At 32.5% G+C, this 16,686-nt stretch overlaps 1 protein-coding gene across 2 annotated transcripts in view; it reads right to left on the bottom strand.

The window, feature by feature from the left end:
• Window positions 1-1,437: 1,437 nt before the first annotated feature.
• ZNF711 (zinc finger protein 711) overlaps window positions 1,438-16,686 on the bottom strand; it is a 30,261-nt gene continuing 15,012 nt past the window's right edge. Inside the window, exons 5-10 of one of the 2 annotated variants that reach the window (XM_012812066.1) lie at window positions 10,440-10,595; window positions 9,652-9,789; window positions 6,928-7,065; window positions 6,059-6,106; window positions 4,621-4,764; window positions 1,438-4,130 (exon numbers count right to left, since the gene is read on the bottom strand). In XM_012812066.1, coding sequence (XP_012667520.1) covers window positions 2,953-4,130; window positions 4,621-4,764; window positions 6,059-6,106; window positions 6,928-7,065; window positions 9,652-9,789; window positions 10,440-10,595 — 1,802 coding nt within the window. In that variant the 3' untranslated portion in view covers window positions 1,438-2,952. The remainder of the gene's footprint in view (window positions 4,131-4,620; window positions 4,765-6,058; window positions 6,107-6,927; window positions 7,066-9,651; window positions 9,790-10,439; window positions 10,596-16,686) is intronic. The other variant, XM_023507531.1, reaches the window with a different exon arrangement.

The following is a 16,686-nucleotide window of genomic DNA, read 5'->3' as shown; positions in this document are numbered from 1 at the left end:
CCAATTTGATGAAAATATTTCAAATTGTATATAAAACCAGCAAATTGTACCCCATGATGGCATTAATGTACCCAGCTATGATTTAATAAAATAACGTTCAAGTAATGTATTTTTGTCAAAATTAAATACAATTTATGTGAGAATTAGTCACTATTTTATTTTCTTTTCCTTTCCCTCACCCTCTTCCTCCTTTTCTCTCTGGGGAGAGCACACAGACAGTAAAATCTGTATTTTTAAGAATTTTTTTTGTAACATGGGCTAAATTCTTAACTGCTCAACCTGGACTAAGTTTTCTGTGCCTAATTTATAAGTAGAAGAAACTCCATCTACCTTTCTTCCACTCTACTATAACCAGAAACAACTGCAATAACCTCTTAACACGGTTCTTTGCTTCCCTCAGCTCCTCTGTAATACATTCCTCACACAGCCACCAGAGCGATCTTCAAAATATAAATCACATCATACTACTTCCATGCTTAAATTCACCCAATGGCTTCTCACTTTAAACTTTTCACAGATCTGATCTATTAGTTACCCTCACTAACAATTTCCTAGCCAAAGCTTGTTCTTCCTCAGGCTATTTGCACTTGCAGGTTTCCTTGCCTTGCTGTCCCAAGATATCCCTATGACTAGCTTTTTCTTGCCACTCATGTCTCAGTTCAAGTGCTATGTCCTCAGTAAGCATTTCCTCTGTGCCCTCAACAATTATGTTTAGGCAAAGTTGCCAAAGAATGCCAGAATTACGTTGGGTGCTTTTGTTAACCACTTCATTATGTTTATGGTGGCCATACACAGAAGCTTAATAGAAATACAGAAGTGTAGTTCCCACCACATAACTACTGAATTAGAATATGTGTTTTAACAAGTTACCTCTGTGCTCTGTAGACATTACATTTGAGAAGCACTGGTCTAACATGTGAGGCCAATAGATTTCTTTTTCTTTTAATGACTATTAAACAATTAATAACAACATTGACAAAGAGTCTTAACAGTAATATGTATATACCTAGGTAAATGAATTCTATTAAATTCTGACTAGTTTGAACATAGCAAGTTATTTTTTATGCTCATTTTCAGAAATCTTTCCCAAATACTTAAGTCAATACTTCCTTTTGGATGCACACTGGAAACATAATTTGATGTATTCATTTCATAGGATTATAAACTTTTCATTTTCTCTGTAATACTAAATCTCAAGTCTTAAAATGGGCAACATTATACTGTTTCATTATGGTTTTTGCAAATAACATATACTCTTGAGAAATATGCATGCCATAGTCATCATAATTGTTTAAATTCCTAGCTCTTTAGTTGTCAATGCACAAAATTCAACAAGACATTAAAGAAAGGACCAAACTGCCTAAGAGAAATTTGAATCGAAAATCTTTTAATAAAGAATGAACATCACAACACTTTAAATAAATTCATAAAACTTTGAAGTGCAATAAATGCTTTTTATTGTATGCTCATTTCAATGAGTAACATTTACAAATAATAATCCCACATAACAGTGACAATCTTATTTTACAGCGTGTACATCATTTACAGCCACATAACACACAATTTTAGATTTTCCAAATTTAATATTCTGAAGTTAAGAAAGATAAAAAAAAATTATTCTCAAGGAACAGATTTTTATCTGGTGCAAAACAGAAAGGTGAACATTATTCAAAACACAAAGCCACGATATAGAATGAAGTAAAAATTACATTTCAATTATGTTGAACAGCTTAATGTAAACATGAAGCAACTAAAACTTAAAAGTACACATCATATGCATTACATTTATGAACAGGATTTTCATTAAATTTCCCTAAACCAGCTTTTAATATTAAGCGCCATTTTGATTTGCAGCATGCTAACACAAAGCATTGTTAAAGGGATGCATATTTTAAATTTATACACTGTAAACTGAATAGCCACCTCCAAACTCCATTGGCAGTATATTGTTCTCTTAAATTCTGCATAAATACTGCCTCACATTGAAAATGCATGTTAGTAATATGGTATACAGATTTTAAAAATCAAACATTTCAATAATGGCATAAAATTGCACCTTTAAACATTAGAGCAAGTAAGAGTAGAATTATCATACTTGCTAAGACTGCCTTATAAAAGAAAACCTCTAGGCATTATAATATTTAAGAAAACTGTGTTCTCTCAATTTAATCCTTAGATCATTAAGAAATACAGTGCTGATTTTGTTTGCAACACTACTGCTACATCCATTTTAGAAAGCCACATTTGACTCAAATATACTTTTGTCATATATGCCATACTGAACAATCAATTTGAATATCTAAAAAAAGTGGGATTTAATCCTTAGACTTCAGCACAGAATGCTATATTTTAAATATCTTATCCTGTGGCAAAATTAGCAGCTCTGAAATTCTTTTTTACCAGTACTGAATTAATCTAAACTTTTCTAGTGAATTTTCTTTTAACGAATACACAAAACTTTTATCATTTCTGGAATCCGATTTCCAGGTATAACATAAAACTCAGTGAGTAAGTGACCAGTGGATGACTGCATTTTCTTTCCCCACCCAATTTCTAAAATTGCTAAAAAGTGAGGCTTGTTTGCTATTGCAAAGCATTGCTAAGTTCATCAATTATGTATTCTCTTTTCAGAAACATTTGACTGTAAAACGATCAGCCAAATAAAGTATTTGTCTCTGCTTTTCCCCTCTGTAGTTTAATTATACACATAATACTATTAAATAGACACTTAAGTTTTCTGTGACCATTCTATGGTGCTTCTTATATTTTTTAATACATTTTTAAAGGGCTATGGAGGTCCCCTGTCAATTCAAATGTTTTAAGATCTTTAATACAAAGAACGTAGTTATAATTTAATATGAAGCTTTGAAACCAGATGAAAATTAGTGAGATTTTTCCTCCCAAGTAGAATATCATATTTTCTAAATAGCTTCTTGCTTTATACTGATCTTATTACATGAGAGCCTCCTTGTGGTGCCTCATAATATGCTGATTCTTTTCTGATGGTCTTCGAAATCCCTTCTTGCAGAATTCACATCTGTGTGGGTAGTCTTTTGTATGTATTGATATCACATGTCGTTTAAAGCCAGATGCATCTGTAGTGCTGTATTCACAATACTCACACTGGTAAATCTTCCTTCCTGTGTGGGTCTTCATATGCTTTTTGAGCTCGTTTTGTTGTCTGAATCCTCTCTTGCACCTTTTACACTTCAATGACTGATCCTTAGTATGAACTGAAAGGATATGACCACTAAGAATAAATGGATCTGATGTTTTAAAGTCACAGTGCCTACACTGATGAATCTTCCTACCCTTGTGGATATCACTATGCTTTTTAAGCTCAGAAGGACGATGGAAACCTTTATCACAGACCTCACATTTGTGAGGAAAATCCTTAGTATGGACAGATATGATGTGCCGCTTAAGGTCACTTGAGTTGGTACTCTTATGGTCACAATGAGGACACTGGTGTGTCTTATGTCCTTGAAACAAATCCAGATGGCGTTGAAGCTCCCTCTCATCACCAAATGCCTGGGGACAATGCTCACATTTATGTGGCAAACTGTTACCATGTTTAGACTTAATGTGAGTTTTTAGATTTGACTGATCTGCACATCTGAAGATACAATACTGACACTGATATGGCTTCTCACCAGTATGGGTTCTCATATGTTTCTTGAGTTCAGAAGGATGTCGAAAACCCTTCCCACACTCAACACAAACATGAGGAAAATTCTTGCTGTGAACAGCTAATAAATGTCTGTTCAACAGTCCTTGCTCTGCTGTTTCATAGTCACAGTATTTGCACTTGTGCATCTTCGGCTCCTTGTCTCTTAAGATAAGTTTATTTGAACTGAGTGGACTAGCCTCTCTGTATCTTCGTGTGTATTCTGTAAATTCATGAGTTTTTTCAACTTTATTTATAAGCTTATGGCTTTCTAAGTGGTTATGGAAACTCACTTTCTTGTTAGTTGTAAAGTCACAATCGGTACATTGATATTTTTTTCTCATCAAATGATCAGGATGATTCTTCATGTGTCTTTTTAAGAATCCCCTGGATTTAAACTTTTTTGTGCAAATATGGCAAGGGTACACTGTCAGGGGCTGTCCATCAGGACCTATTATAACAGCTAGATAAAAAAAAAAAAAGCAAGTTGTGACATTTGGTCAGACTGTTTTAAAAGATTTTACAACAAAGGTGCCAAACAGCTGGCATTCACTATGTGAAATCTAAACCAGTTAAACAAACTCTGCAGAATAAAATTGTATGCTAAAAGCAATTTATGGTAAAGTCACTCACTAAAAAGTAATTAGAGGCACTCTTCTATGTAGCATTCATATGCCAAAATGCTATGTTACACATATATTGGAAACCAGAAATAGACACCATATATTATTAAACCAAACTGAAAATACCCTTTAAAAACATATTTTGAATAAAGAAAAAATGAGCATAGTTTTATTAAGTACTAGTCATACACTGTAAAAAAAAAAAATTCTCTACATCATACGCAAACAGGTACATGGTAAAGACTACTATTTAAATAACGGAGCTTTTCCTTTTCTAAATACTTCCACACCTCAAGTTATTGTAATATTTCATAAAGCATAGTATTTTACCTGTTTGCCACTGCCTGGTTTCTCCCCTTCTCCTTTTCTTGGCTTTTTGTTTAAGTACTTTATTTGTATTAATGTTATCACAAATTTGAAGGTACTGGGCTGCTGTACTACTTCTGTTTTCTAACACTGAGTCCAAAGTATTTCCTGGAAAAAAAAAATTGACACACTATTAAACTACACATATTTACATTTTTTCGGGGGGTTTATTAAATAAACTGGTACAGAAGACACAGTATCAAGTTACAACTGTGGCAATAAATTTTACAAAATATATCCCATCTTCTCATGATCTTTCTCTCTCATACACAGATGTGTATGTGCCAACGCTCTGAATAGGATAACACATGAATTTAAAGTATCTCAATGTGATCATCCTAAAGGAATTAATCTGATAAGATAAATGTAATATAAGAAATTGAATTTTATGACCTTAAACAAAATCTTAGCAACAGACCAATTTCTCACCAATAAGGGCTGATGAAATTCAAGGGATTTAGCAAGAAATATACATATATCAATCAGTGAACCATTATAGTCTCAGTAACTAAATGTAAAGCATAAAGAACAAAACATATCTCTTTGTGTAGATGCTTTAGAATACTACACTTGATATGAAGAGTATTGAGTTTTATGATTGATTTTCAGTGTTAGAATAAATACAGCAGATGATTTACCACAATTTTAGTGGGATCAGTACATTTAGAAGGAAATACTTAACAAAGTCTGAGTTCTCACAAATATGTTGTATCATCCAATTGAGTTAAAAAATGTGGACCCACCAAACTATTATGTTAGTTTGTATGATGTTGTGATGTATGCATATCACAATTTTTCTGAAATCTATGATTGAGTTTAGAGAGTCAAATACTTCACAAAGGTAGAAACAGAATAATCAGATACTTATAATAAGAAAAAGCCTCCTTACTTAAAGAAAAATAAAAGGTCACCTGGAGAATAACACTATATTGAATGTATCAAAACTGAAAAATATTAATCTGACACATGGGTTTTATATAATTAACAGTTATATAAATCTATTAGATGTTATAGAACTTAGGAAAATAGTTCCACCCTAAGAAAAAGATTAACGGGTAGAAGAAATCATGAAGAATTTTTTGTTTTCTGTCCAAATAATTTCTATTTTATAATTTTTCCTATAGCAACATTTTATGGCCCACGTAGTAAGCTGCCTGATACCTGTTATCTTGAGGGAAATCTAAAATGAACTGCATTCACAGATTAATAAATTTTATATCCATGTATAATTTAATCAATACCCCAAAGAGGTGAACTCTTATATAAATAACTAGAATAACTAGGTATGACAGGCAATTCAGAGTGCAACAAAAGTTTATAAACACAAACTCTACACTTACCAAGTGTAGTATACAAACCAGACATTTAACTCACATCTCAATCTAATGTATAATTCTCTCACCTGATGCTTGACAGTCTTCATACCTTCGAGAAACTCTTCGTTCATCTCCTAAAAAAAAAGACTAATGAAAGACTGACATGCTGATTATAATGATTATTAGAGGATCATGTCTTAATCTATAAAATCTCATTTTGCCCACCATTCCTTGGATTAAAATATTTTTCTTGAGTTCTTCTATTTCCATTGATTAGACAATGTCATACACTGAAAATAAGGATTGCTTTCAGCATTCTAATTTTTAAAATCTAGAAAAATTTTCTGGGTAGATATTTTTGTTAAGTACCCACAACATTGAAGATATTCAATAAATGACTGCTGAATAAATGAACCTTTGGGAGAACCAAATTTAGATAATTTTTTTTTAAAGTAAGGAGTATACCTGGACCATTTTGTACATTACATAGGAATGAAATGAAACAGATAATGAGAAAAGATAAGCTTACTATTCATTATATACTTTGTAAAAGAGCATACCTGAATTTCTATTTTCTTTTCAAAATCTCAAATATTATTATCTATAGTATAAATAAACAAATTCTTCTAAAAGGGGAAGAATTGATTTTCAAAAAAAATTCCTATTTTAGAAAAATAATTTTTTTATGGCACTCACTTATACAGGTAGGATTTAAAATATATCTAACTGAGAAACAAAACATTAAGCAAGGTTTGTTGTAAATAATACAAGATACGTGGTAGAAAAATCACGTAAAGAAACTAGAAATGAATCAGTCCAAAGAAAAACATTATGTTTTTTTAAACATATAAACAGCCAACTCATGGTGGCATTAGAACAGCATATTTAATAGCCTACAGGCTAATTAAATACCCGTTATATACTTATCAGGTGAAAAAAAATGTCAGTGTCCTACCATATGCCGCAGCCCAGACAACAGGGACAATTGTTTTATTAACATCAGTGTCATCAAGCTGAATCTCAGGGAGAGAAGTTCCTTCCTCTTCCCCTATAATGACTTCCATGTAAACTTCATCTGCTATTTCAGCACAACCTAAATTTTAGAAATAATTGCTTGTTTATAACCCCAAATATTTAATAAATGGGTAAAAATTCCAAACAATTTAACTCTTTCAGCTTTCAAAATTTCAGTTTGGTCAATTTAAAAATTTATAAATTTAATTGAAATTCATATTAAGCACTTTTGAACATTAGTGCCACTAGGAGACAAATCATTTACTAAAATTCTTATTGTCCTCTTAGAACCAAGTGCTACAAAAAATGGCTTTTTAATGATATAAAACATGTGCACTTGAAATGTATTGACTGATCTTACAGTCCCTCAGGCATTACAACTTTTTTAAAAAGAGTTGTATTCCATAAATTTGTCTGACAGTTCATTGGAACTTTAAAAGCATTTCCCATAGAAACAATATTAGAAAGTGGTCCATGCCATCCCACATATTGTATTATAATGCAGTACTATACATATTATGAAAAATAGTTAAAAAATACTAGTATTTGAAAAAAGTTAAAAAATGATTACAATAAAAAATGCTTACATATAACATCCACATCATGCTAGTGTACAAGAATATGTAGATACTTTTTAAGAGGCTGGATTTTAAGATACTCTACTGAGGAGAAAAAACATTAAGTGAGGCTCATTAAAAAATAATGTTGTGTTTAAAAAAAAATTAAACACTTGCCTAAGTTTTCCACATTGCCATGTAATTCTGGCATCAGTTAATCTAAGTCTCAGTCTCCCAACTCTACTGTGCCCCTTTCCTGACTAATGAATAACAAATTAAAAGAATTTAGAGACTAAACAGAAATTATTTCACTGAACTCTTTTCTTCTCCATTCCACATCCTGTCCACATATTTGTTTTTTGATTCTTTACAGCTATAATATACTGCTCATAATTAAGTATGGAATTTAGTGCCCCATGGCTTCTAGAGAAGGAAACTTAAGGAATAGATATCAGAATTCAGGATAGGTAGAAACCAATATTGTCAAGGTAAAGAAAGGAATGAAATGGAGGCTCTTGCCCTTCTAGTACAAAACAAAGTAGTGTTTTTCTTAGCAAGAAGATGGAAGCAGCCTCAGGAAAGGGGTGTATTCCTATACTGTAAGGTGACCAGATGTCCCAATTTTGAACAATTCGTCCCAAGTCCCGCGGTGTTTTAAAAAAGTCCCAATTTTTTTGAAAGAATGCACAACAAGGGGCTCGGCGCCTATAGCTCAACTGGCTAAGGCGCCAGCCACGTACACCTAAGGTGGCGGGTTCGAATCCCCAGCCCGGACCCGCCAAACAACAATGACGGCTGCAACCAAAAAATAGCCAGGTATTGTGGCGGGCGCCTGTGGTCCCAGCTACTTGGGAGGCGGAGGCAGGAGACTCGCTTGAGCCCAGGAGTTGGAGGTTGCTGTGAGCGTGATGCCATGGCACTCTACCCAGCAGGATAGCTTGAGGCTCCGTCTCAAAAAAAAAAGAGATGAAAGAATGCACAACAAGCTAGAGAAGGGCAGGAGAATGGTAAGGGAATATACGTTTTTTTTGGCTGCTGAAAAGGTTAATGTAACTCCATTTGGGAATGAAGAGGTTAATGTAACTTCATTTGGAAATGAAAAGGCTAATGTAAACTCCCTACTCCCCTCCTGGGCAAGGTGGCCCAGGTGGAATCAGTATCAGAAGGATATTGGCTCCCTACCTCACTTCTAGGCAAGGACAATTAGCTCAGAAGGAGCCAAACTGTCTGGAACAAACAAGTAGCCCCCCCATTCTCTAGAGGGTCCCTAACTTCATAAACAGCTCAGCCAACAGACCACCCACCCCCACCCCCATCAATGGTGTCCCACTTTCCAATGTTAAAAATTTGGTCACCTTACTATACTGATATGAGAAAGCTGGTAGAGAGTAAAATGTTTTCACAAGGAAGCATGCAGCATGGCACTTAGCACTGAGAAACCTTAAGCAGCAACTACTTGGAGAACATTAATAGAGTAAATCAAGATCCTAGCAGCTTGGCTTGGAAGAATACTTACACGGATAACTCTTCAGTGACAGAAAGAGAACAACCAGTTATCCCTCCATTGTTAAATCCAGATAGAGGCCAACAGTGCTCACTGCCATGTGGAAAGAACAACTGGCAGCAGATATAGACAGCTTTCAGTTCAAATCTTGCTTTCCATACTTAATACTGGAATAATCTTGGGCAAGTGATTTTCCATGCATCTTTTTTCCTTCCATAAAACAGGGATGATACCACCTACCTCAGAGATGGTTTATGACAATTAAATGAGATAATATATTATACCATATCCAGTAATATACACACAAGGTAGGTACTCAGCAATTATATATTTGTAAGCTCCATTTAAGCCTAGAACTATATATTGTTCACCTCTATCTTCCTAGCATAGCATCTGAGACATACTTCATGTTTGCTGATTTGAACATTACATGTATACATGAATGATCAAAAGGAGCCTTCTCTTTTAAATTTTTTATAGCAAAGAGTCATAATTTTTATATTAAACTTTTTTCCTATATATTGTAGTACTTGTGTCTCTTAGATTGTTTTTTTTATGCATAATAGATACTGATAAGTCACTACAGTGCCCTTTTTTTTCTTACTGATATCATCTTCTTCTTGAGAAGAATCTTTAACTGCCATGTAAACCATCTTCTCTCGCTGCATTCGGCTCTGGTCAAGGACTCCAGCTACAGAATGTCCACTGGTATACTCACTCTCTGTGACAATTTCTGTTCCACCTTAAAAATTAAAACACATATCAAAATAGAGAAGTATCATATAATAATTTGTTGATAATTAATATGGAGGAAATAAGAAATATTTTCCTTTAGAAATTTTTTTTTAATTTCTAAAATAAATTTGAAAGTGCCAAGAAAATTTTCATATAAGTTATACTTTAAATTTTCAGTTATCACTGAGAAGTAACAATTGGTTAACGTATCACACTTATATGCCAAGTACTACGTAAGTCTTTTATATAAATTTACTCACTAATATATAGGATTAAGCCCTATTGGGCAGTTACTACCATTATGGCCATTTTATGGATGAAAAGAGGCAGAAAAAGTTAAGTAACCCATTGAGGGTCACTCAGTTATGTTCCAGACCTAGGATTAAAATCAACCAACCTTCCTCTAGAATCCATGCTCTTAAACACTCATTTAATTTCTTAATCTAAACCAAAGCCTTTCCACTAATTTGTTTTGATATTTTCAGCTGTAATATTTTACTCTTTATATTCAAATACAATTTGTTATAATATACCATCCTCAAAGAAACCTACAAAAAAAATCTGTGCTTTGAGGATAATTTTAGAATGGTCCCCAGAAAAGATATAAATAAATTCTAATTCCTATTACAGCAAAAAAATGAAAATTAGTCTTTGTACCTATCTCAACATCATCTTCAGCTTCTGCTTTAAATATATACACTTTTATTACTTCTGAACCAAACCCATCTTCTTTAACATCTTCTTGTGAACCATCATTGCCAATTTTTAATGGTGTATTCCCCATATGCTCTAATTTCTCCCCAACATCATCCACTGTAAAATAAAGGAGGAAACTGTTTCAGTCAAAAAGAACTATAAGTGAGTATTAAGCATAAATGCAACATGAAATAATGGGTTAAACCACCTATCCACCATATTCATTTGATGACATATTATACATGGAAGTGTTATGCTTCATGGAAAAACAGATACAAGATCAGTTATCACAATTATATAAAAAATCTATTCATGGATTTTTATTTTTGGATACAAAGTACTTAATAACCATATAGTTTAATTAAAACTGCCTGAGAAAAGATTAAATATTCACCTATCACTTTCAATATTTTAAGATAAATCCCAACACCAAATTTAGTAACAGAAAAATTAAGAATATAAATACATATTACTCATAAAATAAGCTCTCATAAACAGCTCCCAAATTAAACAGTAGTTGTTTCTAAAACCAATTAACATACAAGATCTAAGATTTAAAAAAGATAAAACAGAGAAACATAAATGATTTGATAAAAAAGTCTTTTCATAAATCATTATGAAAATAGAATCTTAGTTAATACACTATAAGACGACTTCAAGCTGGAAATTTTGTATACATCTAGGTTTAGTAATGTATGCTTTATTTAAAAATTATATACAAAGGAAATACCTAAATGGGTGATTTTACCTTTTTCTTTATTAAAAACCCAATGCTTCAGTGCATATAAAAATAATATACAAAGGTAAAACAGCAATATTTGAGACTATTACTTGCATTTTAAGTATACTTAAAAAATTGATTCTCTGCTATAGTCCTTAATGACAACATTTAATTTCACACAAATACTACGCATCAACTATGCAACATAGAATATATTAATAAACTTTTTCCTTTGGCCATAATAAACAGCATTCAAGCAATATATCCCCTTTAATATAATGTCTGTCATTTTTATTTCAATGTTGTTCCTATAAAAACTCAAACATCTACTTTGAAATTTGCTCATTTTATATATATATATATAAAATATATGTCACATACCATATATGAAACATAAAATTCTGAAGCCCCTGAGTATACCTAACAATACTAGAACTAATAAAAGCAGAATAAAGTGTTATTAAAAAGCTTTTAACTTGATATAAGAAATTCCCCAAAATCTATATGAGTCAAAGTTGAGATTATTCCCACTTCAGTTTCAAATTTGATACATATGGCTTGGCGCCTGTGGCTCAAGCAGCTAAGGCGCCAGCCACATACACCTAAGGTGGCGGGTTCGAATCCCCAGCCCGGGCCCGCCAAACAACAATGATGGCTGCAACCAAAAAATGGCCAGGCGTTGTGGCGGGCGCCTGTGGTCCCAGCTACTTGGGAGGCTGAGGCAAGAGACTCGCTTGAGCCCAGGAGTTGGAGGTTGCTGTGAGCGTGATGCCATGGCACTCTACCCAGGGGGATAGCTTGAGGCTCTGTCAAAAAAAAAAAAAAAAATTTGATACATATAACTTAAAACATTCTTTTGGCCTTTCAAAATAGTGGCAAACAACACATTTCAGAAATTCTTTTCACACTGCAAAGCTACTTTAACTTTGTAATTAAATATAAATTATTACATACTATTTAAAAGTGAATAGTTTATTGCCTAGGAAAGAAGGCATCCAAATTATCAAAATAAACAAACTAAATTATTTTCATTATACCACAGCTCCTAATTCTATTACCATATTTTTCACAATGTTTTTGGCAATGACACAAACTAAGATGAAGAAAAAAAGTGATGAAGTATATGATGTTACAAATTTATAGCCCCTCTTATAAAATATGGTAAATGAGATGATTAAAAAAACTAAAGAAGTTTTCAGAAAAAGTATTCTCATATTTTTGGAAATAAAGACCTAGAATATACAAAGTTTTAAAAGTGTCAAAAATATGAATTACTTAGTTTAGAATAACTTATAGTAAGTTAATGAAATAATTAAAAATGCTCTCATATGATAAATCCTGTTTTATTATACATGAATGTTTTAAAGTGACAATGCTTCCATCTAGGATAAGCTGAATTAAAACTATAGTTCACAAAATTAAAGTTCATGAAATGAAATACATAATTTTGGGGGATTCTCCATACTTCTCTCCAAAAAGACTGTATTAGTTTGCAGTCCCACCAGCAATGTAAAAATGTTCCCTTCTCTCCACATGGAAAAGCCTCAAAGATCTAAAAGTAGACTTTCCATTTGACCCTGCAATCCCATTACTAGGTATCTACCCAGAAGAACAAAAATCATTTTACCACAAAGACATTTACACTAGAATGTTTATTGTGGCTCAATTCATGATTTCCAAGTTGTGGAAGCAACCTAAGTATCCATCAACTCATGAAGGGATCAACAAACTATGTGATAGTATACACATTATCATGGTGTATACTATGAAATGTTATTCAGCCATTAAAAAAGAGACTTTACATCTTTTACATTTACATGGATGGAGTAAGATATATTCTTCTTAGTAAACTATCTCAAGAATGGAAAAATAAATATCCAACGTACTCTATACTAATATGAAATCAATATATAAACAATTACATGTTCATAAGAACAATAAAACATTATTATAGTTCAGTTCGTTTGGGGGTAGAGAAGCAAGGGGAGGACATTTGGCAGAAGACGGGAGGACATGAGTTGTGATATCACCTAATGTGCACATTGTGAATGAAGGTGTATTACATGCCCCTTGTGTGAGGAGCTCTACAAATGTAACTTTATTCTGGAAGTGAGAACAATGTAAACCTAAACATTGTACACTCATATTAAATTGAATAAAGTTAAAAAATAAAAAAAAATAAAAATACATATTTTGGCAAACTCTCAATAGTTTTTTAGCATAATTTTAGCTTTAAGTGTTGAAATTATTATTGCTATTCTCTGATTCCATTTTCCGTTGCTATCTCTGATTCCATTTCTACTTCTTCTTAAGGTTCATACTTTAATGTATCCATTATATTCTACTTAGATTAGGTTCCTCAGAATGGGTAATTTAAAAATTACTGAGTAACTGAATATGTTGTGCACTTCAAGTTAATGGATGATAAAGTTATTAAAAATATTGGTGTACAGTTTGGGGAGGTAAAACATTAACTCGAACAAGATTTATTCTATATCATTTGTTATAGAAAGTACAAAATTAACGAAGACTTATTAGGAAATCTTGCTTACATTAAAAACACATCTTCAAAGACTCATCTCAATGCTGTTAATATTCAAAATACATTAATTTAAAAATTTAACTTTTTTGCTGCTTGGAAGGCATGCAATCAATATTCAACCCCCATAGTATTGTTTCTCAACCCAGCAATAAGTAAGTAATAATCATTGCAAAATTCAACTGGCACCAAATATAATATAAAAGAATAAGGTGCACTGTTTGCGAACACTGCAAATTTTGGTAACACTCAATATTCTTTTATAGACCATTGGCACAATTTGATTAAAATTTCATTTTAGTAAATTGTGCAATATAATATTTCTTTATAGAGCTAAGTAAGCTTTCTGGCTTACTTTTTGTTACATTTACCAAAATTATATAGTGAGTATGATATCACAAGTATAAAGTATTCTGATATGCCACAGGAATGGGATCAGGTAAAGTACAAAAGATTTGCATTTCACAATATTGGGAAAAACAAAAATTTAGTCATGTTTAGATTGTGAAGGTATGCCACTCCCAGATATATACCCAGAAAACTGAAAATATATATCCATACAGAAATGTGTACACAAATCATCATAGCAACATTATTCATAAAACCCCAAAGTAGGAACAACTCAAATGCCCACAAACTGATGAACAGATAAGTAAAATGTGGCATATCCATGTAATGGATTATTACTAGCGGTAAAAAAGGAATAAACTACAGGTGACTCTTGAACAACATGGGCTTAAACTTTGTGAGTCCACTTATATGTATATTTTTTCTGCCTTTGCCAAGTGAGATAACAGGCTAACCTCCCCTTCCTCCCCATTCTCCCTCTATTCAATGGGAAGGTAATGATCCACTTGTACTTAATAAACAATAAATACATATTTTTTTCTTTATGATTTTAACATTCCTTCCTTCATTGGTAACTTAATTGTAACACAGTATATTATACAGTATAAAATACCGTATTATATAAAATACCAAATACGTGTTAACTGACTGTTATTGGTAAGGCTTCTGGTCAACAGTAAGCTGTCAGTAGTTAAGTTTGGGGTAGATGCAAATTTCTGACTGCATATATGGGTAGGGGTCAGCACCCCTAACTCACACATTGTTCAAGGATCGACTGTACTTACACATGCTATGACATGAATGAATGACCCATTATATTAAGTAAAAGAAACCAAGACACAAAAGGCCACACACTGTATGACTCCATTCATTTGAAATGTACAATATAGGCAAATTTATAAAGATAAAACTAAATAGTGTTTTCCTGAGAGTAGATGGGGTGGGGGATAACTCCTAAAAAGTATAGAATTCCTTTTTGAGGTCATAAAAATTTCTAAAATTGATTATGGTGATGAATGGACAACTGTGAATATACAAAAATCCACTGATTTGCACACTTTAAGTTACTATTCCATTTGAATTATATCTCAATAAAGCTGTTACATTTTAAAATATTACAAAGGAGTTAACTTTGTTCTTTTACCACTGAAATTGGTGAGGTTTGAATGAGATCTCCCATCATGACCCTATCAAGATATTTTGTTTCATACAAAATTATGTTCCTGGAAGAAATATGAATTGATTTTTATAAGTAAAAAGTAATTCCAAATACATTATACTGCCTAATTACAAAGGAATTTCTCTGCTCTAGGGAACCTTTTTATAAAGAAAATAATCATCTACAAATGTCTTATGGGTGTTAGATATATTTTAAGAAGAACACATCTTATCTGGGACAATTCTAGACAGATAATTTCCAAGTTACTTACCACAAATGAGAGAGCCTATTATCTGCTTAAGATAAAGAATTTGTGAGGTTTGGCTTGAATGTTGGACTAAATTCAGATGAACCTAAGATACTGAGAGAAGATAAACTAACTGTAAAACTCAACTACTGATGAGTTTTCCTTATAGGAGTAATTAGGGATTCAGGAATAAGACAAGTCTGTTTTACTCAACTGTGTCACATAGATATTTTGAAAATCTCTATTAAAAAAAAAAAAGAGAAGAGGATTTCTTGAATTAACACTGAGGTCTTTATTTTATTTTATTTTTATTTTTTGCAGTTTTTGGCCGGGGCTGGGTTTGAACCCGCCACCTTGGGCATATGGGACCAACACCCTACCCTTTTGAGCCACAGGGGCCGCCCAACACTGAGGTCTTTCAAGGGAATTTACACTGTAACTCTTGAAAGATTCAATGGCTAACAGAAACTAAGAGGCAATGAAAATGAAATAAAGACTAAGGGAGAGATGAAGGAAAAATAGAATAAAATAAATAGAAATGGTTATAGTAAATAGTCTCAACTTGAGTATTTTAACCATTATAAAAAACAGCCAAGGTCTGATTGATGAGATAATGGATATAAAATTTCAATTTTATGTATTTGTACAGTACATTTTCCACAATAAAAGTAATTACGTTTTAAAGAAATTATTAAAAATGTTGCTATTTCTTTACTCATGATTAAGGAGTTAGTTAATCCCCAGCCTAAATTTCCCCTAAAATAAGCCCACAGTAGCTCCAATAATAATAGAGCAATACAATGTTCTTCTTTTGTTCCAATTTTCAGTATAATTCTGTTAATCTAGAAGGACAGAGGTCCTTGCATTTGACATGAGATAATTATCAAAACAAAACAAATATTCTAACTTAAAATATTCCAGAAATGTTAAAACAAAAAACTTGGGCAGACTCAAATTACAGAAGATAATGTAGCAGGAGTGTCCAACCCACAGCCCACAAGCCACATGCTGACATTGTGAGGACATTTTTGCTTATTTCTGATATCAGATATCATGAAAAGTATGCATAGATCTCTCTCTCTTTCTCTTTTTTTTTTTTGCTAATCAGTTTTCATTAGTGTTTGTATATTTACTGTGTGGTCCAAGACAATTTTTATTCTTTCAATGTGCAGCAGCAGGCAAAAAAGAAAAAAA

Source organism: Otolemur garnettii, unplaced genomic scaffold (assembly GCF_000181295.1).
Source record: "Otolemur garnettii isolate 467f Iridium unplaced genomic scaffold, OtoGar3 scaffold00186, whole genome shotgun sequence".
Taxonomy (NCBI): Eukaryota; Metazoa; Chordata; class Mammalia; order Primates; family Galagidae; genus Otolemur; species Otolemur garnettii.
This window is presented reverse-complemented; position numbering and strand designations above follow the sequence as displayed.